The sequence below is a fragment of the Chrysoperla carnea genome, chromosome 2, assembly GCF_905475395.1.
Source record: "Chrysoperla carnea chromosome 2, inChrCarn1.1, whole genome shotgun sequence".
In the NCBI taxonomy this organism is placed as follows: Eukaryota; Metazoa; Arthropoda; class Insecta; order Neuroptera; family Chrysopidae; genus Chrysoperla; species Chrysoperla carnea.
The window spans coordinates 91190638-91218041 of NC_058338.1; the positions used below are offsets into that span (position 1 = coordinate 91190638).

The following is a 27404-nucleotide window of genomic DNA, read 5'->3' on the forward strand; positions in this document are numbered from 1 at the left end:
AGGTAAAATCTGCTCACTTGTATTGACATACTCAAAGACGACCAACACCTCTACTTAATTATGAAATCAAATTTTTTCTTGTTTTTAACGAATTTTCTGAAAGATAAGATATTGCAAATTTGGAAACCCCAAAAGACTATGATTAATCAAGAAACAATGACGTTCATAACTTTCTCTCTTAAATAATAAAGTCATTATGGACCAAATATCAGGGAGAAAAATAAATAATTAAAATTTTGTAGTTTTTAATCGAAAAGTAATTTCCAATCAAGACATGACTAACTGAGATTGAATTTACTCACATCGAGTCGCACAGGTTTCAAAGTTAGGACTTGATTTGGAAGAAAATGATTCTTGGATGACCTAGGGTAATCCAAGAATTCGGGTCGAGATTTCTATTTTGAAATATTCAACTTCTAAGGGTAACATTAATGGCAACAACTACAAAAAAATACAAACAATTTAATAATATAAATTACTATATGGTCATTAGCACGATGTGATGCGATTTGTAAAAAAATTTGGCGTAATATTGATTTTACGTGAGACCTATTGTAAATAAAAGTAGTAACAAAATCATAAATGAAAAAAAGTTTAATGCAAAATGCAAATATAACTTTTAAAAATAGAACAAATCTATTTTTGTTTTCAAAAACATAACATTAAACACGAAATCAAATTTTGACGCAATACGGCGCAAAAACTTATATAGTTCAATTAAATTTTATTAAATAAAAGAACATTGTTGTTAATTTAAAATACGCGCTATAATTTGATCGCCATGTTTCTAAACATAATTTGACCATAAATGGGCATTTCCTAAATACTGTGTTCTTATTGGTTAAAAATTTAACTTATCGAAATTTATATATTTATATAAAAATAACAATTTAAAAAGACAATTTAAGTATATTTATATGATAAAAATTGAATTAAATTACACGATATATAGCATATCAATTCTGAAAATAATCATTTTTCTATTTTAATATAAATATGAAATACATCCGCATATGAATGTAGAACCAAACTAAAACGTGATTAAAATAGAAACAAAATATATATTTATATGTTGATTATTGTATAAAAAGAATCAAATAGTCGAATTAAAGAATATTTAGTGGAAGCCAAAGACGTTAATAAAATTATATTTATAGATTTATAAAATTAACTTCAATTTCTCAAATTAGGAGTCGATGTATTAATACGAAAGCAAAATTGACGCATGTGCAATAGGCATATTTGTAGAAGCAACCCCACAGATTGTGAATCAAAGAATTGTGTGCCGCGAGGTGTGTGTGCTAAGTGCTGTTCGCCGTCAAGTTGTTTTTTTTACAATTTAAGTATTTATTCAATAATTTTTCATAGTATTTAAAAAATGGTAAGTTTGAAAAATTATTAATATGTAAAAATTTCAATTCAAATAAATCGCGTTCCCATTGTAAAATATAATGTACTCCCATTTTTAGACACAGAGATAAGTAAGCCGGTGATGACGCCATTTTGCTTAGTGAAATTAGTGTGAATTTTAAAAATTGGAATTTTTTTTTGTAATGAATAATCGCTTTGAAATTTGTTTGCGTGTAGAAATTTTTTATCCGTGAAGTATATAACCGTTAAATTTTATTGAACCGGTCAAGTCTGGTCAACTGATTCTTGTTGGTTATGATATTAGTGAGTCATAACGTCATAACCAAATAGCCTCGCCCATAGTAATACCGTGTGGATTTTATTTGGCTGTGTTTTGTGACAGTTTTCAAAATTTTTCATTTTTATTATTTGAAACATTAATTATGGTTAGTAATTTAACGGTTTTCCATATTTTCATGTAGTTATTTCTTGTTGTAATTTGACAGTTTTGTCTTTTCCTTTACATGCGGTTTTGTTATAAAATTCTTTAATTTATTTTTATTTGTAATTATTTCAGGCGTCAGGAGTAACTGTATCTGACGCATGCAAGACGACATACGAAGAAATTAAAAAAGATAAAAAACATCGATATGTAGTATTTTTTATCCGAGATGAGAAACAAATTGATGTTGAAGCAATTGGTGAACGATCGGCGGAATATGATCAATTTTTGAAAGACTTACAGGTAATTTTTATTCACAATAAACATGAATCATCATTTCATCTTATCATTGTGTGAGTCAAGACAAAGACGTTGACTCTTCCATATGATCAATTGGGTAATTATTTCTTCAATTATGCAAAGGAATTATGTAGAATTTTACATAATACTTTCAGAATTTGTTGAAATTCGATCAAATATGACTAATTTTTCGAGATACCTTATCCCTAAATCCTCTTTCGAAAATAAAAAGTGCCATTCAACTTTTTTCGTCGGATAAACAGTGGTGTTGACGAAAAAATATTTTAAACAAAAGTTGTTTATTTTCATAAAAGAAATAACTTTTGTATTTAAACTTTTCTTCTCTATCTCTAAAGGTCTACAAGATGGAACCTTTTTCATTTGATTGAAACAAAAAATGCACCAAAAGTTGGCATATTTCGGTCAAGCTAGAAAGTCGATAAGAAAAGCAAAAATATGCACAATTACTTCAGTTAGAACTTTTTTTTTTATTTTATGAATAGTCTTTTTTTTTTGTAATTTGTAAAAAAACTGCACATCCTCTCGAAATTTTGCATTTATTTGGCTCCCAAGAGTTATGCACACTTTCTGTTCTTGCGCAAATTCGGATTACGCGTATTTATCACCAAATGAAGACATTAAAATGAATTCTCGGTTGCTGAAAATTGATTCCTCAAAACTTTTTTTATGGATTTTATTTGATTAGCTCATAAACGCTTCACTGAGTTTTTTACATCTTTACATACCCAGTTATTGTTTTCCAATTTTCATGAAACATAGCAAAGAACACTCCATTAAATTACCTTTCAAAACAAACCAAAAATTAAAATCGGTTCATTCGTTTAGGTCTACGGTGCCATAGGCATTCCTCTTTTTTGATTCGGAGCTTTTAAAAAATTAATCTCCGTTTGTTTGGATGACATTTTGCATGCTCTTTGAATAAAAATGAAATGTTCTCAGGTGTAATACTCCAGTAAACGAGAAGGAAAAAGACTTAACCTCTAATTTTTGACTTATAGCACCGTTTTTAAAGATTTCTCAGAAACGGTTCGGCCGATCGGCTTTGAATTTTTACACAATTTTCTTAGATGTTGTCTCCAGATTATTAATCGAAAGAATAATATTTCTGAAAATTCTTTCGATGTTTTAGATCACAAGCTGCCATTTTGTCAAAAATTAAAATTTTGACTATTCCTTCGATAAATAACTTTATTCGCATATCAACTAAAGAAATTTTCTGGATTTTTCATTTTGGATAATCAAAACCAGAGATATGGTTTGAAAAGATGTTTGGTTTACCATCAGGCACCTTTTTTGAAGAACCTCCCAAAATAAACTCATAAAAAACGTGTTTTTTCCTCTCGCAACTGGATATATAACCTCTTTCGGGTTGATTATTATCAAAAATACTAAATGTTTTATAAATGAATGATACATAATATTAAAAATGATAAAATTGTTTGCATGTTAGGTTGGCGGTGCCGGTGAATGCCGTTATGGTTTATATGATTTTGAATATATGCATCAATGTCAAGGTACTTCAGAATCCAGTAAGAAGCAAAAATTATTCTTAATGTCATGGTGTCCAGATACTGCCAAAGTTAAGAAGAAGATGTTATACTCTAGGTATGTCTATATGTATTATATTCTACTTTTATTTTTATTAATTCATCCAGTCCAGCCTATAAGTCTAAATGTTTGATTGCATGCTTCAATAATTTTATAATTAAAAATTTTAATTTTATATGTTCATTATTTTTATATGCATTTACATTTTTATAAATGTTCATTCATTCACTTTATAGTATTAGAGCCAAGTGTATCATTTCAACAAACATTTTAGAACGGTCAAAATTTGATATTCTGTGCTTAAGGTAGTACGAGCACCAAGGCAGTTTTAGATTTAGGGTTGAAATTCTATGTGTTTTATTTTCAACTCTGATGATGAATTTTGTTAATGTGTGTAAACTTAATGAATGTGGACGGGAAATAAGAATAAAATTCGATATCTGCCTTGGTTTTCGAAATATTGGAAGCTAAATAATTAAACAAAATTTTCGATATTTCGAAAATTACTCTAGATATCGAAAAATTTTATTCTTGCTTTTCGTTTTATATTGTCAAGTTATAACACAATAGGGTATTCCACAAAATGTTGATTTTGCTAACAAAAAGCCACCAAAAATTTATTTCGGAAAAATACACACGCTTTCTTGCCAGAAACTTAAATTAAATTTTAAACCCTTTTTAAACTGTCAAAAACGCGGGCATCCAATTTGATGACGTAATATGGGTATCAGAAGTTTGAGATATATTCATAGACATCTGATTATAATAAATATAAATACTTATTATCTATGGATATATTATACCCAACTGTCTACACTGAACTAATTGATGGTCAATGACTCATACCGCTATGACATCACAGCAGAGCTTGCCCGCGTTTTAGGTCACTAAAAGTGCTTTTATGACTCGAAATCAAAATATTTAAGTATATTTTTACATAAATTTTAACTTTTTTCAAATTTCATAATATATTTTTGACTAACGATAATACCCTATTCACCATTAAAATTGAAAATATAAATTTTTTTCCCCCACTTCCGTGCTCATACATCCTTAATTAGTCAGACACGACGGTTTTTTTTTTAGTTTTCAATAATTTATTTTGGGTTTTAACTTTGACTAGTTTTTTTTTTTAAATTTTCACCTACTAGTTTTGGATAAATCTACGCAAACATCATCCATCTACCGTTTTACCATAAAATCAATGTTAAATATGCCTACTTTGGAAGTCATTTATTTATTTAAATAATCGGACAACGCCCCCCCCCCCCTCCCCTAAAGTTTTCATAATTGATTTATACTTAGTCCAACTTCATATAAAAAAATCAAGCTTTTTATTTAAAATTGTCTTGGTGCTCGTACATCCTTAATAAATAATTTAACCACAAATAACCCATCATTTTTCGGAATCATAATTATAATATACTCTGGCGGGGGGTGGGGGGGGCAGGCTTATATGAAAAACTTTTTCAAAATATTACAAATATTTTTCAAGCAAAAAAGTGTGCAATAAAAAAAAATTAATTTAAAAAAATACTGATATTCCAAATTTAGAATTTTTATCTAAAAAAAAAAAGAAAAATAAAAACAATAAACTTTTGATATTGACATTGTCATTGACTGAAATACGTAATTAATTTATTTTATTAGTCACGATTGTAAATAATTAATTGTCATTACTAATTTCATTATAAAATCCGCGCATTATGTACAAAAATTTAATTCAACAACTATCACAATAGGTGTGATTAAATGTTTATATCAAAGCAGCAAAAATAAACACAATGCAAATTTATATGTCTGGCATTTTGAAATGATTGATTGCAAATTGTTATCAGAATATACAGAGATTTATTTTTATTAAAAAACGTAAGAAGATAGCTTTTTTAAATTCTCACTACCGCGAAGTAACACAGAAGAAACATAAATTTTTTTTTTTCTTCTCAAATTTCAAGATCGTTAAAGTAGTATTTGATCTAAATTCGTAAAATCGTTAAATTCGTATTTGTATAATTTAGGCTAATTTTCTTATTGGTACTTAATAATTACAGTTCCTCTTTAAAAACCACTTTAGATATAAAGATTAAAAGCTAAATTTATAGTTTGTAAACATTTTATTACATGTTCAACTTTTTTTTGGCACTTTGTTATTATTTTATAATCGAAATTATAATAACATCATATTTTTGGCAAAACTCACTAAAAATTAATTGTGAAAGTGAATTTCAATGTAATCTTTCTATTTATGATTTTCATTTATTTATTTATTCAAATTTACAATCGAAAATTTAGCCTAGGAAACACAACAAGAGAAGCTTGATTCAGATAGTAGTTTTATTGTTATAAATTTCTCAATTGATAATAAATAGTGGCAAAGTTTTATTTATTTTTATAATAAGCAAAATTATATAAAATACAATTTATTATAATTTATCCTCTTACCTAACACATTTTTTTCTCTAAATGAATAATAAATTATCTAAATTCTCCCACGTAAGATTAGATAGAAAAATGGCTTTCTGTGTAACTTTTTCTAACCCACCCTCAAATGTTCTGTGGATCATTCTGATCAAAAGCTCTCACGGTTTATATGACCAGGAAAGTGGCTTTTGTGGAACTTTTCCAAACCGCCCCCAAAATTTGTAATTTTTCAAGTTTTCTATTTAAAATTTTCTTAGAACTTTGCCTCTTATTAAAATTTCAATTTTAATAATATAGTATAAGAGATAACAAGGCCACAAAAAAGTTGATTTCAAAACGGAATGATTTTTAATTATTTTGTGTTTGAAATTAGTTTGGATGAATCATGTCTGACATCTGAGTTCGATTGCGTTTACTAGTGTGCATTACCGAAAAAAAAGTTGCAAAAATTGCTTAGTTTAAAATCAATTCAATACAATTTTTTATCAAATTATTTTGCATGATTTTTTAGTTATGTAAATTATAATTGCCAGACGGTTATTATATTAATATAATAATTAAATCAAGTGAAATTTACAAAAGTTAAAAAATCCGCGACACATGTTTCGGGTACGAAACCCTAAACTTACATTTGAAACATACCTAAGAAGATTCCATTAAATTAACTTTCGCTTAGAGCCTTCTCCAAGGGAGCCTTCTTCTTTAGTTGTTCCGGGTACGGAACCCTACATTCGCACTTAAAACGTAACTAAGAACACTCTCCATTAAATTACCTTTCAAACATAACAAAAAATCAAAATCGATTCATTCATTTAGCCGCTACGATGCCACAGACTGGCAGACACACAAATATAGCGGGGTCAAACTTGTAACTTCCCTTTTTTTGGTTCGGGAGTTAAAAAACGTATTTTTGAATTGTTTTAGTATGATGTTAAAAAATTTTATAGTTAAATAATGCAATTTTAATTTGCCAGACAGAAATTTGATTGCTTTACCAGCGTAAATCCATTGTTAAGTAACGCAATCGTTCTCAAATGCAAGACGTACTTCTTCCTAATTTCAATTAGGAAAGAAATATAAGAAATTCAGCCATCCTAAGGTAAACTCTCGAAAGCGTTACCAGGAAATTCCCGAAAGCGTTACCAGATCTCGTACTAATTAGAGTAGATCATGTTAACATAAAAAATTATGCTCATGTAAAATTTTTAAAATAACTTATATTAAAAAAATATAATTTTGTTTCAGCTCTTTTGATGCCCTGAAAAAATCGCTTGTTGGTGTGCAAAAGTATATCCAAGCAACGGATTTATCTGAAGCAAGTCAAGAAGCAGTTGAGGAGAAATTACGTGCAACTGATCGCCAATAAAATAATATTAATAATGATACGATAAAGAGGGAGCACATGCAATTTAAAAAAAAAGAAAACACAGCAAATTGTGCACCTCTTTTTCTTTCATAATGGCTGGAGTGGAGTGTTTGTTTAGGGACGCGCGCTCACCACTCATACAAAACATACCGAGTGTTATAACAATTTCAAACATCTCGGAATACATTGTTTGAGTTAAAATCGCAAACAAAACAAAAAAAAAAAAACAATTTTCTTGTCGCTTCTTACCGCCCACGCCCACTCTGACCCCCCACTCTCTTTACTTTTATGTACTATTATTATGTATTATCTTATACTAATAAATTTGTAATTTATCAGTGAAAATTGCTCTGATTCTTAATTATTTATTATTATATTATTTTTTAATATAATTTTTTTATTGAAAAACATTTTTTTTAATTAATAAAAATATACAGAACAAATAAAAAAACCATAGCACAATAATTAATTATTAATTTTATTAAAATAATTATTTTTTGTTTTTTTGAAAATAGTCAAATTTATTATTCAAAAAAGAAAACATTCAATCTGTTAAATTTTGTGAAAAATATAAACTTTATTATTTGTAAAAAAAACAGCGTCCCAATTATAGCAAAACAATAATAAAAACCAGAATGTATTCATTTTCAAAGTTAATATAAAATTTCATTTTCACACATCAGTTTTTAAGTTTTATTTATTTATTTTATAAATTGGTTTAATTTCACTTGGGTCAAACAGAATCCGATCAACTCCAATGTCGTGTTGGGACGCAACCAACCCAACTCTCTGGTGTTGCAACTTGTTACTTGGAGATCGAGTTTTCAATTATTGCCAGAGAAGGATGGTTAGTAAGTTACCAAATTAGCTCCTGGTGACTAGGGGTAGGTAATATTGAAAATAATTATAATAATATCGGTTTTGAGTCAAGTTGGACAGTGGAAGATCATCTTCAACGTGCATAGTAACCGATTTAAGCAAGACGGTACGCCATGCCACATTGCAAATCAAACAATTCCGTTTCTGCAACGAAAATTTCCTAAACGTCTGATGTCAATAAGAAGTGACATTGACTATAACTTGACTATAAAAAAAAAGTGTACCCAGCAAATCTTAGGCATTAGTGAGATCAAGGCATATATTACCTGTAATTCGGCCCGTGATGCTCGAAAAAGTAATGGAGAACGCAGCAAAAAGAGCACATTTTGTTTTGGCCAATAGAGGCGGTCACTTTATTGTTGCTGCATTCAAAAACTAGTCCAATAAATAGCAGAGAACCGAATTGAATAAAATATGCCAGGGCTTAAAAAGAAGGAAGTTTTCGAATGAGATGGAAAAAATTTCAGTGTAATGATTTTTTCAAAACATAGAGGATTTTAAATTCTTAAGTGTCAATTTTGATTGGAAAGCGTATATCTTGGACCCAAAAACGGGTACGGAAATTTTTTTATGGCTACCTTTCAAGCTTCGTGCAACGCGGCAAGGGGTGATAAAAATTTTTGAGCAATATATTCCAAAATTAGAAAGTACAAGTTTTCAAATTAGCTATTGAGGTTCCGAATTCGATGATTTTTCGTTGAGATACAGCTTTTTTAAATTAAGGTAAAATTTTGTTCCTTTAATAAATTGGCGCAGTATATTTTGGGGGTCGTATTCGATTGCTCACTCTAGGAAAAATCTGAAGCTGCGGTAATGCTAAACAGCTGAGACGTTCAGTTAACATTTTAAACAGCAGCTGAAGATTTAAAAAAATCCTCTATATCACTTCGTTTATGTCTAATTGGGATATCTTTTCAAATAAATGTTCTATCACAGAAATCACACGAGAAATGCTTTTCTTTAGTATGAGTTAGTTTATGTAATTGTAAAGCGCTATACTGAGCAAATGCTTTATCACAAAAATTACATGAATATTGGCGTTCGCCGGTATGAATTCGTTTATGTTGAACTGAACAAACTTTCTGTGTAAATGTTTTATCACAAACATCGCATGAAAAAGGTTTTTCTCCACTATGAATTCTCTTATGCTTAATTACATCATTTAAATGAGTAAATTTTTATTACAAATATCATATGAAAAAGGTTTTATTCCAGAATGAATTCGTAAATGCTGATTTAAATTTTTTCGTTGGTTAAATATTTTCTTAGCGCTGTGCCCTGCCTGTCTGATTGCTTGAAAAGTTACTCATAGAGTTGTGAGCCAAAAAAATACAATTACATTAAAATTATCTTCGCCGAAGTATCAATTATTTCCTCTTTTTTTTCTACTCTTAAGGAAGTTCCCTCACCAGTAATAGAAAAAAATAAATTAGTAGAAAATGATCCAAATTTTTAGTATGTTGTAGTTAACGATACATATTATTAAATCAAAAAAAAAAATTTGGGTATCTTATCGATCAATTAAGAGAGTAATTAATTAATTAAAAATACACTAAATAACATAGCTTGATATGAGGATGGTATGTTATTTAGTGTATTTTTAATTAATAAAAACTCTCTTAATTGATCGATAAGATACCCAAATTTTTTTTGATTTAATAATATGTATCGTTAACTACAACATACTAAAAATTTGGATCATTTTCTACTAATTTATTTTTTTCTATTACTGGTGAGGGAACTTCCTTAAGAGCTTGAAGGCACATTTTACGGGAAATTACATTTTGTGGGACAACTAAGTATATTTTTTCAGGATTATTTGCACAAATTGGCACAAAAGAGGTTTTAATTGAACTCATTTTTTAAATCAATAAATAAATTACAAAATTTATGTCGTTTGTTTACAAAATTTATGTGGAAAATTCAAATTAGCCGCCAAATAAGAGTATTTCACAGACGTACTAAATCTAGACTGATATAAGCTATGTTCTTTTATGTGGCGTCAAAATGTCGCCAAAGCAATACAATGGGTATTTGCGTGATACAAAAGTGAAGGTGCGCTACTTCAATTTAAAAAATAACTCGAAATCATAGAGAAAGGACTGAGTGTTCCGGGTATATATGAGAGAGATAAAGCGAGTGTATTTCTACAGACTTATAGAAAAGGGGCTGTATTGGTCGCACAGAAGCTTTGTCTATTTCTACAGAGTGGTCTATTTTGTACGGATAATTTAAAGAAAGTAAAAATTTCTAAAAATTGATCTTACAAAATGTGTCGTATTTTAAACAAAAATCGAATAAATGGAATTGTATACGTTTTTGACTTTGTAATTTTAATGTACGATTTAACTAAAATTATACTGTTTCCAGTTACAAATATGCTTATGTCTCGAAAACGAAAAATCATATACAACTCAGAAATGGCAATCAAATTGGAGAAGAAAAATAGGACTCTCTAACGAATATATAAATAGTTTTCCTAAGAAAAACGTGACACCGTGTGCTAGGACAAACACTGCACTTTTTTTCCTTGCATTTCCTATTGCGATGAGAACACTTCGAGTTTTAGCTGAAATTATCAAGACCAAAGATAAAAATTTATATGCCTGCAAATATTATGTATTTTTAACGAAACAAAGAATCTAAGGAAAATAAAAAGTGACGCAAACCTATGGAAAACCTCAACCCAACTCGGCCGACAAGAGCAAGTGATACTAACGCGACTGAGACTTGGACATACGAAACTCACACATCAACACCTGATCAAAAAAGAGCCAATTCCAATATGCCCAATCTGCAAAGAACCTGTCACCACAGAACACATCTTATTAACCTGTAAAAAGTTCAATAACCAACGAACTAAAAATAACATAATAGGTCACATCAAAGACATCCTATCCGATAATACCGAAAACACTAAGAAAGTACTCATGCTCAACTTCATTCAAGACACAGGGCTCACAAATCAAATATAACCAATATGTATTAATGCAATTACTCTATTTTATTAAGCTTACTGTATAAATAACATTATCTGTTGAAAATACAGTATAATAAATATATTTAAAAAAAAAAAGAATCACATTTTTGCTTTTTCGATTTGTATTTTCAAATATTTGAACTGAATTAAAAATAAAATTTGGCAAATAGACATCTATTTGCATTACCCACCTAAAAATGTTTTTTTAAATAAAGTAAATAAAAATTTGTATTCATATGTCACAAATAAATAAAAAATTATCACCAAAAACGAAATATTTTTTAGAGAAATGTAAATAAAATGGTTTTGTGTGTGTGTATGATGGTTCACTTAAGGTAGTCCGGCTGTTTGAGTAAGTACGGTGAATGTTCATTTTTTTACAGTAAATGATAGTTCAAAGTCCCTTGGTCACATTTAACACAGTTTTGAAGCCTCTTGCGGGGTAAAATATTGAATTATTTCATTTTAAAATTGTGATTTTTAACACAGTACATAAGGGAAGAACTCACAATAATGTTAATTTTACAAAAATAATCGGTGATTGAGGTTCAAAAAGTTTTCATCATGAAGAAAATTTATCACAGATTCTGTTTATGCAAAAAAAATTTAACCTTACGGCGCTTTCCAAAAAGAAAACATAACAAACTTTGGTTTTTGACGCTTTTACGATAATTTTAGAGCATTTTATTATATTTACATCGTAAAAATTCCCGAGCTTACGATATTTTTAGAGCATTTTATTACATTTACGTCATACAAATTGCTTAGTTGACTAGTCACGTGATGGTCGGACTACTTTAAGTCACAATTAACATATTATAATTATAACTGGCAATTTATAGATAACAAAAAAAAAGCTTTCCTGTCGTTTAAAATATTTGTCAATTAAATATTTATTTCGCTTAAGATATAGGTATTATTTCTAGAGCGAGGGTGTACATATTTGAATGTTTTGTTTATGAAATTCATTTTTATAACAATTAATTACTTATTTTGAAAGTCTTAACATGACTTTTAAAATAACAGAATTAAAAAATGTGGAGGGACCTATTAAAACGAAAATATTTCGTGAATTATTATCAACAATTACCGGTAGGTCATTATTTTACAAGTATATTCTTAATGTAAATAATTCTTTTAAAATTAAAACCAAATGTTTTTTTTTTTTTTTGGTAATAATTTCCAAAAAAAAGTTACTTTTTATTTTATAGATGTTTTTATTCATTTATAATCTCATACAATTTCTTTATAATTTTGATTTGAAATGTCTACACGCAAGCGCTTTCTGATTGTGAAAATAATACTACTAATAACTGTCCCGTGTAAACGTCTTTGGGTTTTGGTATTTATTTTATTTTTATTGATATTAAGATTTTTATTATAATTAGTCTAAATTTTTTAAGATTCTTTGCATAGAATTATTATTTATTTAGATTTAATTACAAAAATTACTGATTTCAAATATCATTTGATATTTAGTAGATGAAAATTTTAATTGAATAGGTTTTCTAATAAAGTTTTCTCATAATATGTCAAGTTTTCTTCGTTATTAATTTTTAACAATAAACATTTAAGATATAAATTTTCTCACACTTTTTTCATAATAGAGTATTCTACTATTTTTGAAAAAGTACTTCAAAATGTTGATTTTACTAATAAAAAGCCACGCTTTCTTGTCAAAAACTTAAATTAAATTTTAAACTGTCAAAAACGCGGGCATTCAATTTGATGACGTAATATCGGTATCATTATACAAAATAACACAAATAAGTTTGACAGATATATTCATAGACAGATATATACTTATTATCTATGGATATATTATACTCAGCTGTCTACACTGAACTAACTGATAGTCTATGGCTCATACCGATATGACATCACAGCAGGGTTTGCTCGCGTTTTAGGTCACGTGATATAGATTTAAAAATTACGATTTTTAATTTTAATATTTTAAAAGAAAAATGTACTTTTATAACTCGAAATCACAATATTTAAGCATATTTTTACATAAATTTTAACTTTTTTCAAATTTCATAATTTATTTTTGACTAAAGATAATACCCTATTACATATTTCATTTTATATCACATAAACCTTCATAATTTCCTTATTCATATCTTCATTTCATTTTCATAATAATGTATTATAACTGTCATATATTTTAATTTTTTATACCATTCGCACACTAATTTCATTCATACTTTTATTTATATTTAATCTTTATTATTCTAATTTATCAATAAAAGATTTAATATTATAAATTTTTAAACTATTGAAGTGACGCTAATTTGAATTACTGCCATCTATTTATATATGAACTAAGTTGAGTGGTTTTGATCCATAGACATAGTAATACTAGACTGCGTGATTAATATACTTTCTGTGTTGAAAAGTTGTGTCAACAAGAGGGAATATTCATGTAATTTAAATTTGGTTCAAATATTTTTTTTCCGTAACTTTATTGGTTGGACATTTCAACTAAACCATTATTTTAGTAATTAATATGTTTTTAATTACTTATAATTAATTAATAAAAGTACAAATTCAATGAGACAAATTCAAATTTTAAAACGGACGTCATAGTATGTGGCTTGTCAAATTTGTTGATATACTGTATGGTTCTACGGTTTTTTATTAGATAACTTAATAAAAAAGTGTGTAAATTCTGTATTGTAAATTCATAGATAAAATAATAGTAAATATCTTTGTGTAAATTATACATTGAACTGTCCTTTGAAAATACACTACTGGAATTGTTAACAGAGGGAGAACCACGTCTCAAAGTAGATTGACAAGGATAATAAATGCCGAAGCATGGTCATAATACGCATGTTTTAATATGCAACATAATATTCTGGCGCGTATTTAAAATAAGATTATACTATTAAATAAAGTTAAAACTAACTAAATAAAGTTAAAACAGTATATTTTGAACAAATTACCACTTTGCCATTTAAAAAAATTTTTTTCATAAAATTAACACAAAATTGTCTAACAATATTACTCGTTTGAACGTTAAAACAAAATAAATTTTTATGCAGTTGTGAATGTGAAATATAAACAGATCATTGATGATATACATAGTAAATTAAGTTTAGTCCCAAGTTTGTAACGCTTAAAAATATTGATGCTACAAAAAAACTTTTGGTATAGGTGTTCATAGAATCACCTATTTAGTCCATTTCCGGTTATCTGCCCGTCTGTCTGTCAACACGATAACTCAGGGCGTAAAAAGTGAGGTCTTGGGTCCGTAGGATCCAACTTGTAAACCGTTAGAGATATAAGAAAAGTTTAAATGTAAAAAATGTTCCTCATAAAAAAATAAAAGACTTTCGTCAAAAACATGTTTTTGTAAACATCACCACGAGGGCGCTAATTGGGTACAAATTTTATAGTATGTATTAATATGGGAATATCAGTTATGTGTGTGTGGCTATTTAAAAGTGGATATCTTTTTTTATTTACGTGACGTCAAAAAACAAACGATTGCATCATCAACACTGTCTTTATATGGTATTTCAACAATTAACTCAATCAATTGTTTGTTTTCAGTTGTTTTAAATAAAATTCAGCCCATGTAAGTTGGTGATAATGTAACTTTCTATAGGTGTATATATTTTCATATAAACATTAATTCCTTATTTTAAACTTTTAGAGGATGAATTAGAAAATATCCTTTTTTAAATGACACTTACAGTCTAAAATCAATATCCTCTTGAAATTTCAAACGAATTCTATTAGTAGCGGTTTTATCTAGACATTATTAATATTATTTGTTTTAATTTTGGTTTTGTAAGTAATTTTAACTTATTTTTATTAAAAATGCAACAAATAAAAAATTTTTTTCTTCTTATAGCTACGTTAAGTGTATTCTCATGCGGTATCCATTATAGCTGGCCATCCCCAACTTTACCAAAATTACTAGCCGAAGATTCCTACATTCCAATAAGCGATGCGGAAGGATCATGGTTAGCAGTGGCGCCAGCTGTAACATCAGTATTCGCAGCACCATTAGCCGCAGATTTAGTGGATCGTTATGGGCGCAAAATATCAACAATGTTAACCATACCATTATATTTCATATCATGGCTTTGTATTGGTTTCGCTCACGAATATTCCATACTGATTATTGGCCGCTGTATTGCTGGCATTGCGGATGGTATCACTTACACTGCCGTGTTAGTGTATGTGGGTGAGATTGCAAGCTGTCGTATCCGAGGATTTTTAGCAAGTTTTATTTCGGTGATCCTTCTATTTTCTGGATTAATTGTTAATAGTGTCGGACCATTCGTTTCGATACAAACAATGGCTTTTATAGGCGCAAGTGTGCCTTTGGTTCAATTAATTTTATGCATTTTCTTACCAGAATCACCTTATTATTTGTTAATGAAAGAAGACACTAAAGCTGCTAAAGAGAGTTTACAATATCTAAGAGGTGGAAACTCAGCAAATATCACACAAGAATTAGAAGATATTAAAAATGCTGTGAAACGGCAAATGTCTGAACGTGGGTCGTATAAAGATTTATTCGTTGAGCCTGGAAATTTTCGAGCATTGTTAATATGCATTGGATTACGGACATCGCAACAATTATCCGGCATAGCCGCTGTTATATTCTATAATCAATACATTTTCGCAGCGAAAAATGAATATATTTCCGCAACAACAGCAGTGATTATTTTCAATTCATTACAAATGATTACAGTTTGTTTTTCGTCCTTAATTCTTGATAAATTAGGTAGAAAAATTTTATACTCTTTATCTTCTGCGGGCTGTGCAATTACTTTAGGTATTACGGCAATATATTTTTATGTAAAACAAGATGGTATGGATGTATCCAATTATTTTTGGATACCAATAGTCTCGTTATGCAGTTATATTGTAACCTTCAATATGGGTATGAGTGTTATACCGGCTGCGATGCTAACGGAATTATTTCCAACAAATGTTAAAGCGAAAGCATTAGCGTTAATGGATGTGTACCTTTCTCTTCTATGTGCTATTGTTGCAAAAGTATTTCAACATTTGGATAGTACTTATGGTATGTATGTTCCATTTACGTTATTCGCGTGTTGTTGTATTTTGGGAGTTATATTTGGAATTGTTTACTTACCGGAAACGAAAAATAAAACTTTGGAAGAAATACAAATGATGCTTCGGCGGAAAACTTTTGGTGGAACTTCGATGGACATTAAACCGGTTGAAGTAAAAAAGAATAAAAGTGACGAAGACGTTTCTTCTTACATTTAAGTAATAACTTTCAGTTTTTGTAACGCTACGAAAACATTCTGAAAAAACATTGCATTTATATTATTTGATTGAAAGAAAAACTTAGAAGATAGCATAAGTCGAATAGTAAGTATTTTATCCGATTGTTTATCGCAGATGTTTGCAATAATTTATGAAAGTACTGAATAAGGTACCAAAGTACTGAAGAAATTTCTACTTATATCTTAATAAATGATTTTTAATCTCGTAAACAAAGATAAAATATAAAATAATATTTAAACCTTATTTTTTTTGGTAAGGTTATCATCGTGTGTCTAGTGTGAATCTCACGTTAAGATTATTTGAAATAGACGATTACCGCGAACAGAATATGAGCTAAGTTTTTTGGAGCTTTTCTCAGATTTTCTGAGGTTCAGTGAATGAACGGAATCACAGGGTTAACCAAAAAGCTCCATTAAAGGTATGGCCAATCTGTGGATCAGTGAAATAAGTCAATCACAGGAAATAACTATCAATTTATCAACAGCTCCGACAGTAAATTCGTAATCTTCGTAAAAAATGTTTTAATTTGGTTTATACCTGATGTTAGAGGAGCTTTTTAAAAAAAAGTCGCTAAAAATATTAGATAGCCGCTAAATACACGCTAGTGCCGCGAATAGCCTTACCATTTCATTTACTCCACACATTTTGAAAGCAAGGAACATCGCATCTCGAATAGTAAGATATTGCATTTAACTTTTAATAATAAAATAAATGCTATTTTGTTACAAATAATACAATAAATTATTATTTTATGAATACTTGTTATTTTATTTAAAAAACCTCACTTTATTTTATTAGAAGACAAATAAGTACACAAAAATTTTGAAAAATGATCAACTGAATAGAAATAATTCAAATAAAACCTAATTCCCATCATTTAAAAAAAAAGTTTACTTTGCCTTACTCCTTTTTGGACAACATTTCATGGTCACTAGAGTTGCATATCTTTTTATGTAATAAACTTATATGGTTGGGTAAATCTATCAGATTTTGATAATAAATTCGGAAAATTTTGGAAGAAGCCAAATTTTTGTTTTAATAGGTGTCTTTCGTTGTAAAAAATACAGAAATGAAGTTTTTCAGTTCCGCAACGAACCGCACGACCCTCTGCACGCGGTTTTGGGACAATTTAAATCTACATTGTTTCTTTGGTAACCGAACCCTGAACATAGCAAAATAACCTCCAAATCTCAAGAAAACCGCAGTAAACTCATATTTTAAACTTTCTCTGATAACTTTTCGAAAAATGGAAGAATTGAGCTGTAATTCTGAAAAAAGATGTAACTTATGATCATAAAAAAGGGTGATAAATTTTAATCCGATACATAACTTCAATTTTGAGAAAAACGTATTTTAATGCAAAATTTCAAACGATCGTATAGATCAGTCAAATCCTAGGATTTTAAGTTTTTGATGTGAAACATCTATAGCCGCACGTAAAACCGATTTCTGGAGTGGCGACGCGTCGCCACGCTATATGATGGTATATAATATACAGGCCGTTTTTGTACCATCTAGGCATATACATGTCTGTAGTATGACTGAATACATCCGTTTAGTAATGCATCTAAGCGAGATGTATTATATACATGTATTTAACATTAGTTGGGAGACGCTTGGAGAGTGGAAGTTTTTTAGATAATTAATAATATTTGTATGCTACAAAACTCCCACTCTCTGCATGCATACAACAAAAGTATTGTGTATCATATCTGTAGCCTTACAATATATGTATATAATACATCTCGCTTAGATGCATTACTAAACGGATGTATTCAGTCATACTACAGACATGTATATGCCTAGATGGTACAAAAACGGCCTGTATACAGTCTATATGCAGTAGTGTGTAGAGAGTAGTAGTAGCTATGCGATGGTATATATATACAGTCTATATGCAGTAGTGTGTAGAGAGTAGTAGTAGCTATACGATGGTATATATATACAGTCTATATGCAGTAGTGTGTAGACAGGCAGTAGTGTGTACAATAGATGCTGTATTTATTAGATATCTTGATAATGTTATGTCCAATACTTTTGTAACATACTTCAGTTACCATCGACCAATTGTCACAGTAATACCGTCCTCAGAGGCAACATCGAATATAACTATTACCGAAGTCACTGATTAAACGAATTAAGTAGTCACGATTTGAAATAAATTCGTAAATTTTTGTATTTAATGAAAATAAATGTTTATTCAATAAATAGTCATCGTTATCTGGAAAAAAAATCGTAATATTTTATTTTATCATTATGACATATTTAGTTCCTATCACAATCTGTTCTTTTCTGCATATTACTTTTACAAAATAATGTCGATGTTTCACATCTGCCAGGCGTCCCGTGACGGCTCACATTTTTTTTTTTAAATTGCACGTTTTTATGTACTTTTAGATAGTGAGTACGATTTTTACGAAACATTACAAAACACACAATACTCGATAAAAATCAAGATTTGTATCATTAAAAATGAAAAATTTCCAATTTTTTCAGGTTTTGAATACGGTTTATTATTTCAAAACCTGAAAAAATTGGAAATTTTCATTTGTAAGATTTGTATAGATAAATTATCCCAAAACCGCGTGCAGAAGGTCGTGCGAATCGTTGCGGAACCGGAAAACTGCTTTTCTGTATTTTTTACAACAAAAGAAACCTTTTTTAATAAAATTAGCCTCCGCCCAAAATTATCCGAATCTATTACAAAAAATATTAGATTTGCCCAACTATACAGGGTGTCCCGTAAGTATCGCACACTTTTGATGCATCTGGTAGAAAATAAAATTATAATTCTAAAAGTCCTCTTCCATTTTTTGATCCGATGCACGGATTGTTAGCTATTAATTAAAATAGGCAGTATTTTTAATCTATCCAAAATCAATAATTAGTTTTAGTCAGAGTTGAGTGGTTTTAATTTTTAGTTACAATGATTGGCTGCCTATTTTAATTAATAGCTAACTATCCGTGCATCGAATCAAAAAATGGAAGGAGACTTTTCGTCTTAGAATTTTAGTTTCTACCTGATGCAACAAAAGCATGCGGTACTTACGGGACACCCTGTATAATTTGTGGTTTATCACGAGAATGAGTACGTTTGTGATTGATTAAATTGCCTTGTTGAGCGAAAGTTCTATAACAAATACCACAAGAAAATGGTTTTTCTCCAGTATGTATAAGTTTATGTCGAAGTAAAATACTTTGTTGATTAAATGTTTTTTCACAAATATCACATGAAAATGGTTTTTCACCGGTGTGCGTACGTTTATGTTGACTAAGACTACTATCGTAACTAAATGTTTTACAACAGATATCACACGAAAATGGTTTTTCTTTTACACCATTATGTATAAGTTTATGTCTATTTAAATTACTTTGTTGTGTAAATGATTTATCACAGAAAGCACATGAAAATGGTTTTTCACCACTATGTTTTCTTTTATGTTCGATTAAACCACTTTTCCGTGTAAATGTTTTATCACAATTATCACATTGAAATGGTTTTTCTTCTGCATGAATAAATTTATGTTTATATAAACTATTTTGTTGAGAAAACTTTTTTAAACAAATATCACACGAAAATAATTTTTCCACATTATGAGTTCTTTTATGTTGAGTTAAATCACTTCGTTCATCAAATTTTTCCTTACAAATATCACATGAAAAACGTTTTTCACCCTCTTTTTCTCGCACGTGTATTAGTTTATGTTTAGTTAAATGACTTTTCACATTAAATGATTTAACACAAAGATCACATGAAAATGGTTTTTCACCGGTATGAATACGTATATGATTCACTAAATTACCTTGTTGTGTAAACGATTTATAACAGATATCACATGAAAATGGTTTTTCTCCATTATGAGTTCGTTTATGTGGAATTAACATACTTTGGTGTGCAAATGTTTTATCACAAACATCACATGGAAAACTATTCACTTTTGTATGTTGATTTCGAAAATGAGTCTTTAAATGATTTTGATCTTTAAATGTTTTCTTACAAACTTCACATGAAAAACGTTCATTTTCAGTTGAAATTCGTGGAAATTCTTCTGGTGTTTCATCCTTAATTATGAATTCTGTATTTAATTCCTTTTCAAGTTTAATATTTTCAATATTTTTATGTTTAATATTTTCATCATTTATTCGATTTTGAATTAGTTCTTGATTCAGTGCATTTTCGTCTAAAATTTCTTCTTTAATTATTGATTTTATAATAAATTTATTTTCATGTTTAATTTTTTCATTCTTTATATGAATTGGTTCATGTTCTGATAAAACGTTTTCATCTAGTATTTCTTCTTTAATAAATATATGTTCCATTTTTTCTAATATTTAAGCTTAAGTTTTTCTTTACTGGTAAACAAAATATAAGATTATTGACAGCTGACGTTTCGTTGTTGTTTTGTCTGACATTATTATTTATGGAGATTTTCACTACCAAACGTAATCACATGATGGCAGCACCAGTACGGGTTCTAATGCCGACAAAACATATTACAATCAAAGAGTATAGGATAGAAGAGAGCCGAAATATAATAGGGTATTATCGTTAGTCAAAAATAAATCACGAAATTTGAAAAAAGTTAAAATTTATGTAAAAATATACTTAAATATTGTGATTTCGAGTCATTTTTCTTTTAAAATATTAAAATTAAAAATCGTAATTTTTAAACTGTATATCACGTGACCTAAAACGCGGGCAATCCCTGCTGTGATGTCATATCGGTATGAGCCATAGACCATCAGCTAGTTCAGTGTAGACAGCTGGATATAATGTACACATAAATAATAAGTATTTATATTTATTATAACTAGCTAAAAGTATAACTTTGTAATGGCTCGCGAATGGTATCATATAAAATAGATCCATATGTTGTTTGGCGCTGTGAAAATATTCAATTCATTTTTTATTTTAAATTTATGACAAATACAACAAAAACCCAATCTCAAAATTTTCTGCATACATTTTAAAATTAATATCATCTCGATAAAGATATAATTCTTCTTGATCTTGTTTTCGTCGTTTCCGATCATCACCCATTAATGATCGATTACGATCACCTTCTTTACGACCCGTGAACGTACGACGTTGTGTCATTTTATTGCTTTAATAACAATTAATTAATAACTTTAAAATTATAATAACTATAATTAAAATTTTTTCATTACTTGTATTAATATCACTTAATTTTTTTAGTTATTCTACCGTAGAACTGCAAAAATTAATTGTTTATATTTTGTTATCACGTTTTTTGTATTTTTCATTGACTTTTTTTAATACTTGAAAGAATCTACAGATGGCCACTCAATTAAAATTAATATTAAATGTAGCCAATTATATATTAGTATTAAATGTAGCTCACAGATGGAGCCACTGTCTCTACATATATATATAGATATATACATACATATAAGAAATAAAAAATACTGTTTTTTATTATTTGTTATTTATATAATTATTTCTAAAAATAATGATTGATAACACATCTAGACATAAATATGAAACTACAACATTTCATTTCATGTATAAATCTTTTGTATTTTTTTTGTAAAGTTTACCACCAAAACGTTACATTTTTACCTAATTACGTCATCAAATTGGATGCCCGCGTTTTTGACAGTTTAAAAAAGGTTTAAAATTTAAGTTTTTGGCAAGAAAGCGTGTGTATTTTTCCAAAATAAATTTTTGGTGGCATTTTATTAGCAAAATCAACATTTTGAAGTACTTTTTCAAAAATAGTGCAATACTCTATTGTAAGTGACAACTGGAGTCTGTGGCGATCATCTACTAAGTTTGTTGGCCTTTGTTGGCGTTTATTAAGTTTAACTACTTTGTGCGACTATTAACTATGAAGTCTGAAAACCCTACTTTCGCTCTACGTATACTACGATTTTACATTAGTTCTTATGGGCTGCTCTACTCTATCCTGTACTCTTTGAATACAATTTTCAGTAAGCGCTTTCAAATTATTCTCATAAATTAAAAGCAATTATTATATAAAATATTTTTAAAGATTTTATGAATCAATTTAATATTTTTAGACAATCTACGATTTACATATAATTATCTTATGATGATTACCACAATTATGCAAAGATTTCTTTTCCGGGGTTATTTTTTGTTTGACCTATACACAGCCAGGCACGGTACAACAAAATTATGTTACCTACATAACAATATTTCAACCCATTCAAGTATTAAGTTAGGTGAAGTACATTGGCTGCCCACGGCTCACGAAGGACATAGGGCCCATTGTGATACCAATTTTTTGCTGATTATTACAGATCTGAAATAGAGAATATGCATGATTTTTTTGTTTTGCTTTCCTTAAACAACAGAGAAAAATTATTTTTCGAATAAATATAAAAACAACTCTTTCTAGTAGAATAGATTTAGCATAGAGTAGCTATGGTAGCATATGGCCGTAGTAGCATCTGACGTCACAGTATCTGTCGCATTTCTCTGTCTAATTAGTTGTTTAAAATGCTTATTATAAAATCAATCGCTTCTCTTGGCCAATTATAATTTTATTTCACTTAAACTGCATACGTTATCTCACACATTATCGTAAATGGCTTGCGATTGTAAATGTTGGGTTTATATTTGTGTTTTTAATGTATGATACATTGCAATTAGGAAACTGGAAACAGACAAGGGGAAACATTCTTAATGGCATAAGATTATTTTGGCCTGTTAAATTTGAGGGAGTTTTTCCGATTTTCAAGGGAAATTGGGAATGAATTTTGGGAGTTCGACACAAAGTTCGACACTACAAAAAAAGGAATTCAATAAAATAGCTTTGAATTAAAATTTATGGAAGACATAAAGTTTTGGACAAATACACATCATGTGATTTTCCTAGTTTTTATATTCCATAGTACACTAGTTATAAAAATAAAAAACAAACTTTTATAACTAGTGTGCTATAGAATGTAAAAACTGGATAAATTGATAATTTAATAGTGTTATGTATTCAAATATTTCAAAAAACTCGTAATAATTTTGAGTGTAGTTCAAAATAATGAATAAATTCAGTCATGAAAATCGGTATATGGGTATGAAACATTATTCTAAACAACTTCTTCTAATAATTTTTTTTCGATATCTCTAACCATCTCTGACGCTAGGCAAAATAATAAGAATCGGTCCTATTTGTGAATTTTTAGTTTTTCACGTTAACCCTATTGGTTTTATAATCGGACACCAATAATTAATTTTATATTTTGTTTATTTAAATTAATTATTATAAAGAAAAATACATCCATTATATAAAAATACACATTACAAAATCATACTCATTTCTACATTCTGTCATAAAGAATTATTACTACTATTTTCAACTACCCATGGTAGCAAAACATCGTACTACAGTACTACAGTTCATAATATATAAACTAAGCAAAATATCGCTAAACATGATAACTGTGATGTTACGATGTTAATAATTCCAACAAACCCATGTCTTCATCTTAAATAAAAACCAAAAGGATAAAAAACCATGCATGACGCTAGAAATATTATGAAAATGTCTAGACAATTCGGTATTTGTCTCAATTTTTTTTAAACCTACAATAGAAGTACTTAATTACTTTTTTAATCATGTGCAAAACTCAATTAAATTATCACAATAATTAAATGATATAATCGATTATTATTTCTGATTATAGTTAGCAGCTAAAATGCATTCATTATAACTATCAATTAATTAAGATAAACTCGTTGAATAATCAATATAGTACATCCTATCGTTTATAACGATATTATAACAGAATTCAAATTCGGAAATATTTTTATAAGATTTTGGTGACATTCCAGACAAAAAGCTCTTAGTTTCTCCTCTGGGATTTCTTCCAGGATTGATGGATCCAAGGTTTCGGACCCAAAAACATTCTAAATCTGAAGCCCTGTAGATTTATACAGGTGAAAATAACATGCAAAGTTTGAACGTTCTCCATAAAAGCCCTACAAGTGGGATAATCTAAGAATGAAAAAAACATAGAAAATAATCTAAATCTCTGGATTATTGGCATGGTTGAAACTTAAAGTAGAAACTTTTTACAGAGTTGCCCGATTTCGATCATTCCTTTTTTATTGAATAGGGTATACTTCGAAGTTGGTATCATATAAATTTTAAATAGAATTCGTCTTTTAGGGTAGAAAAATAAAGAATGATTGATTATTGCTCCCCACTAAATTATCTGTGAATCGAGTTTTAGGTACGTGTGTTCTCCGATTTCTCCGCCAATTGTGAAACGAGTTTGAAAGGATATACTTTCGAGTTGATCTCACTTAAAATAATGAATGAGATCTCATAATTATTTCATCATAATCGGTTTAATAGTCTTTAACATATGGGCTAATACGTGTAAGTGACTTGACTTCATTTATTAAAGTAGTCAGGCTGTTGTGTAGTCAACTAGGCAATTTGTATGTCGTAAATGTAATAAAATGCTCTTAAAATATGGTAAAAGCGTAAAAAACCAAAGTTTTTTTTATGTTTTATTTTTGGAAAATACCGTAAGGCAATGTTTTTTTTTTCATAAACAGAATCTGTAATATCTTTTTTTCATGATGAAAACTTTTTTTAAGCTCAATCACCGATTAATTTTTGTACAATTAACATTATTGTGAGTTCTTCCATAAGATACTGTGTTAAAAATCAAAATTTTAAAATGAAATAATTCAAAATTTTGTCCCGCAAGATGCCCCAAAACTGTGTTGTAATCAAGGAACTTTGAACTATCAATTACCGCAAAAAATAAGCATTCACCATACTTGCTCAAACAGCCGGACTACTTTAAGTTGTAGTGAACAATTTATATCACAAAAAAAAAACTATTTGTTTTATTGACGTTTAACATATTTCACTACAATAATTGATTCACAAGAGCTTGCACTATTTTTTTGATTGTTAACTTGATTAAAATGAACTTATATATTGTACTGTAGTTAACTTGAAGAGTCTGTATTGTTATCTGACCGTATCGCACGCTGTGCGTCGTTTATATAGTTACAGTCAATTATTACCGTAGAGTCTAGCAAATTCTGGAACATTCACGTGTAATCTATTGCATATATTTTACTTGTATATGTTTTCTATCTCTGTTTTAGTAATATAAAACGGTATTGTTTTTTTTCTTTTTAGAATTGTCTAGAATTCTAGACAATTCTATAGTATTTCAAAATTACATTTGTTTTTAAGAAAGTTCTACAAAGTGTATTCATAGTCGAAGGTTGTTGCTGTTACCACAGTTGTCCTACAAAGTACAAGGATCACTCACTAAAAAGTATTAAATAAAAAATTTTTTGCAAAAAATAGACATTAAAATTAGTTTTTACTTTTTTGTATATTTTCTGTCGTTTTTTTTTTTGCAAATTCTTTAAACACGTAAAAAATGCGTATTTTCTAAAGACTTCAATTACAATATAATAGTTGAATATACTTTACTTTTTAATAACGATTTGCATTAAATTTAGATAAAAATTTTTATTTGCATGTCACAAAATACAAACAAATTGTAAATTTTTATAAAAATAGGTACAACCACCAAATCCGTATGTTTGGTGCCAGTTATAACAGTTATACCGGATGTGTCAAAAGTAGTGACCAGAAGAAAATTGATGAATAGTGCACGGGACTCTAAAACGAAGGTTATTAGGGCTTCGTTAATTCCCTCAGCGTTCCTTTGCTGTTTTTCTTAAATTTTAGGTTTTTGAAAGTAAACTCTGTAAATATTAAACCTAACAAAAAAACAAGTGAAAACAAACAATTGAATGAGTTAATTGTTGAAATACCATGCATAGTCAGTGTTGATTTCTTTGTCACATTACACATACAAACATGTGACACATACATAACTGTTAATCAAGTATAGTACATTTTATAAAATTTCCGCCTAAATGGCGCCCTCACGGGTAAACAGTGATGTTTACGAAAAAATGTTTCAAACAAAAGTTGTTTAATTTTTGATAAGGAACATTTTTTTCATTTAAACTTTTGTTCTATCTCTAATGATTTACAAGATGGGTCCTACGGACCCAAGACTCAATTGACCTATGATGCTCATTTACGAACTTGACCTCACTTTTTACGTCCTGAGTACGCTGTAAAAATTTCAGCTCGATTTATTTTTTCGTTTTTGAGTTATCGTGTCCACAGACGCACGGACGGACAACCGGAAATGGACTAATTAGGTGATTTTATGAACACCTATGACAAAATTTTTTTCCTAGCATCATTATTTTTAAGCGTTACAAACTTGGGACTAAACTTAATATATTTCATATATACATGGTATATAATGAGCTGTAGTAAATTATAATTAAATGTATGTCTTAAAACTTTGCTTATCATAAAAATTTCGGTTTTCTTACTATTAGTCGAGAACTTATTAAAATTATAGACAATAATTAACGAAACTTTTACTCGAATCAGATTGAAAAAAGTCAGAAGAATTTTCGTCTTGGAATACTTTTCCTTATTCATTACTTTTTTTGCAACTCACTACTTTTGTGCACCTTGTATTTAGGCTTTACATTTTTATTGTTTTTTTTTTTGTTCACAAGAGGATTTCTGACTTATTTTTTTCCAGTAAGCCATATTTAAATAATCACAAAAAAAATTTTGCGAAAATATTTTTTTTTTTAATAAAATTTTTATTTTATTTGTGTTTGTAATATAAATATTGATTTTTCATACTTTATTACTAACAATATTATAAGGGGTTATAAGTTTAGTCAAAAGTTTGTAACACATAGAAATGTCGAATCTAGACAAATTTGCTTAAATTCTAGGCAGGTTCTTTCTACTCGTTGCAGACTG

At 28.7% G+C, this 27404-nt stretch overlaps 3 protein-coding genes across 3 annotated transcripts; 2 read left to right on the forward strand and 1 right to left on the reverse strand.

Annotated features, from left to right (window-relative positions):
- The first annotated feature begins 1232 nt into the window (after positions 1 to 1232).
- On the forward strand, positions 1233 to 7793 carry LOC123291919 (cofilin/actin-depolymerizing factor homolog). Its single transcript, XM_044872381.1, has 4 exons — positions 1233 to 1381; positions 1928 to 2095; positions 3564 to 3718; positions 7328 to 7793. The coding sequence occupies exons 1-4, from the start codon at positions 1379 to 1381 to the stop codon at positions 7446 to 7448; spliced, it is 447 nt and encodes a 148-aa protein (XP_044728316.1). The 5' UTR covers positions 1233 to 1378; the 3' UTR covers positions 7449 to 7793.
- A 4435-nt stretch (positions 7794 to 12228) lies between these two features.
- On the forward strand, positions 12229 to 17262 carry LOC123291894 (facilitated trehalose transporter Tret1-like). Its single transcript, XM_044872340.1, has 2 exons — positions 12229 to 12399; positions 15167 to 17262. The coding sequence occupies exons 1-2, from the start codon at positions 12315 to 12317 to the stop codon at positions 16558 to 16560; spliced, it is 1479 nt and encodes a 492-aa protein (XP_044728275.1). The 5' UTR covers positions 12229 to 12314; the 3' UTR covers positions 16561 to 17262.
- A 2064-nt stretch (positions 17263 to 19326) lies between these two features.
- On the reverse strand, positions 19327 to 21679 carry LOC123293045 (zinc finger protein 239-like). Its single transcript, XM_044873760.1, has 3 exons — positions 21619 to 21679; positions 20173 to 20657; positions 19327 to 19977 (listed from the first exon to the last, which is right to left on the reverse strand). The coding sequence occupies exons 1-3, from the start codon at positions 21677 to 21679 to the stop codon at positions 19627 to 19629; spliced, it is 897 nt and encodes a 298-aa protein (XP_044729695.1). The 3' UTR covers positions 19327 to 19626.
- Between the last annotated feature and the right edge of the window lie 5725 nt (positions 21680 to 27404).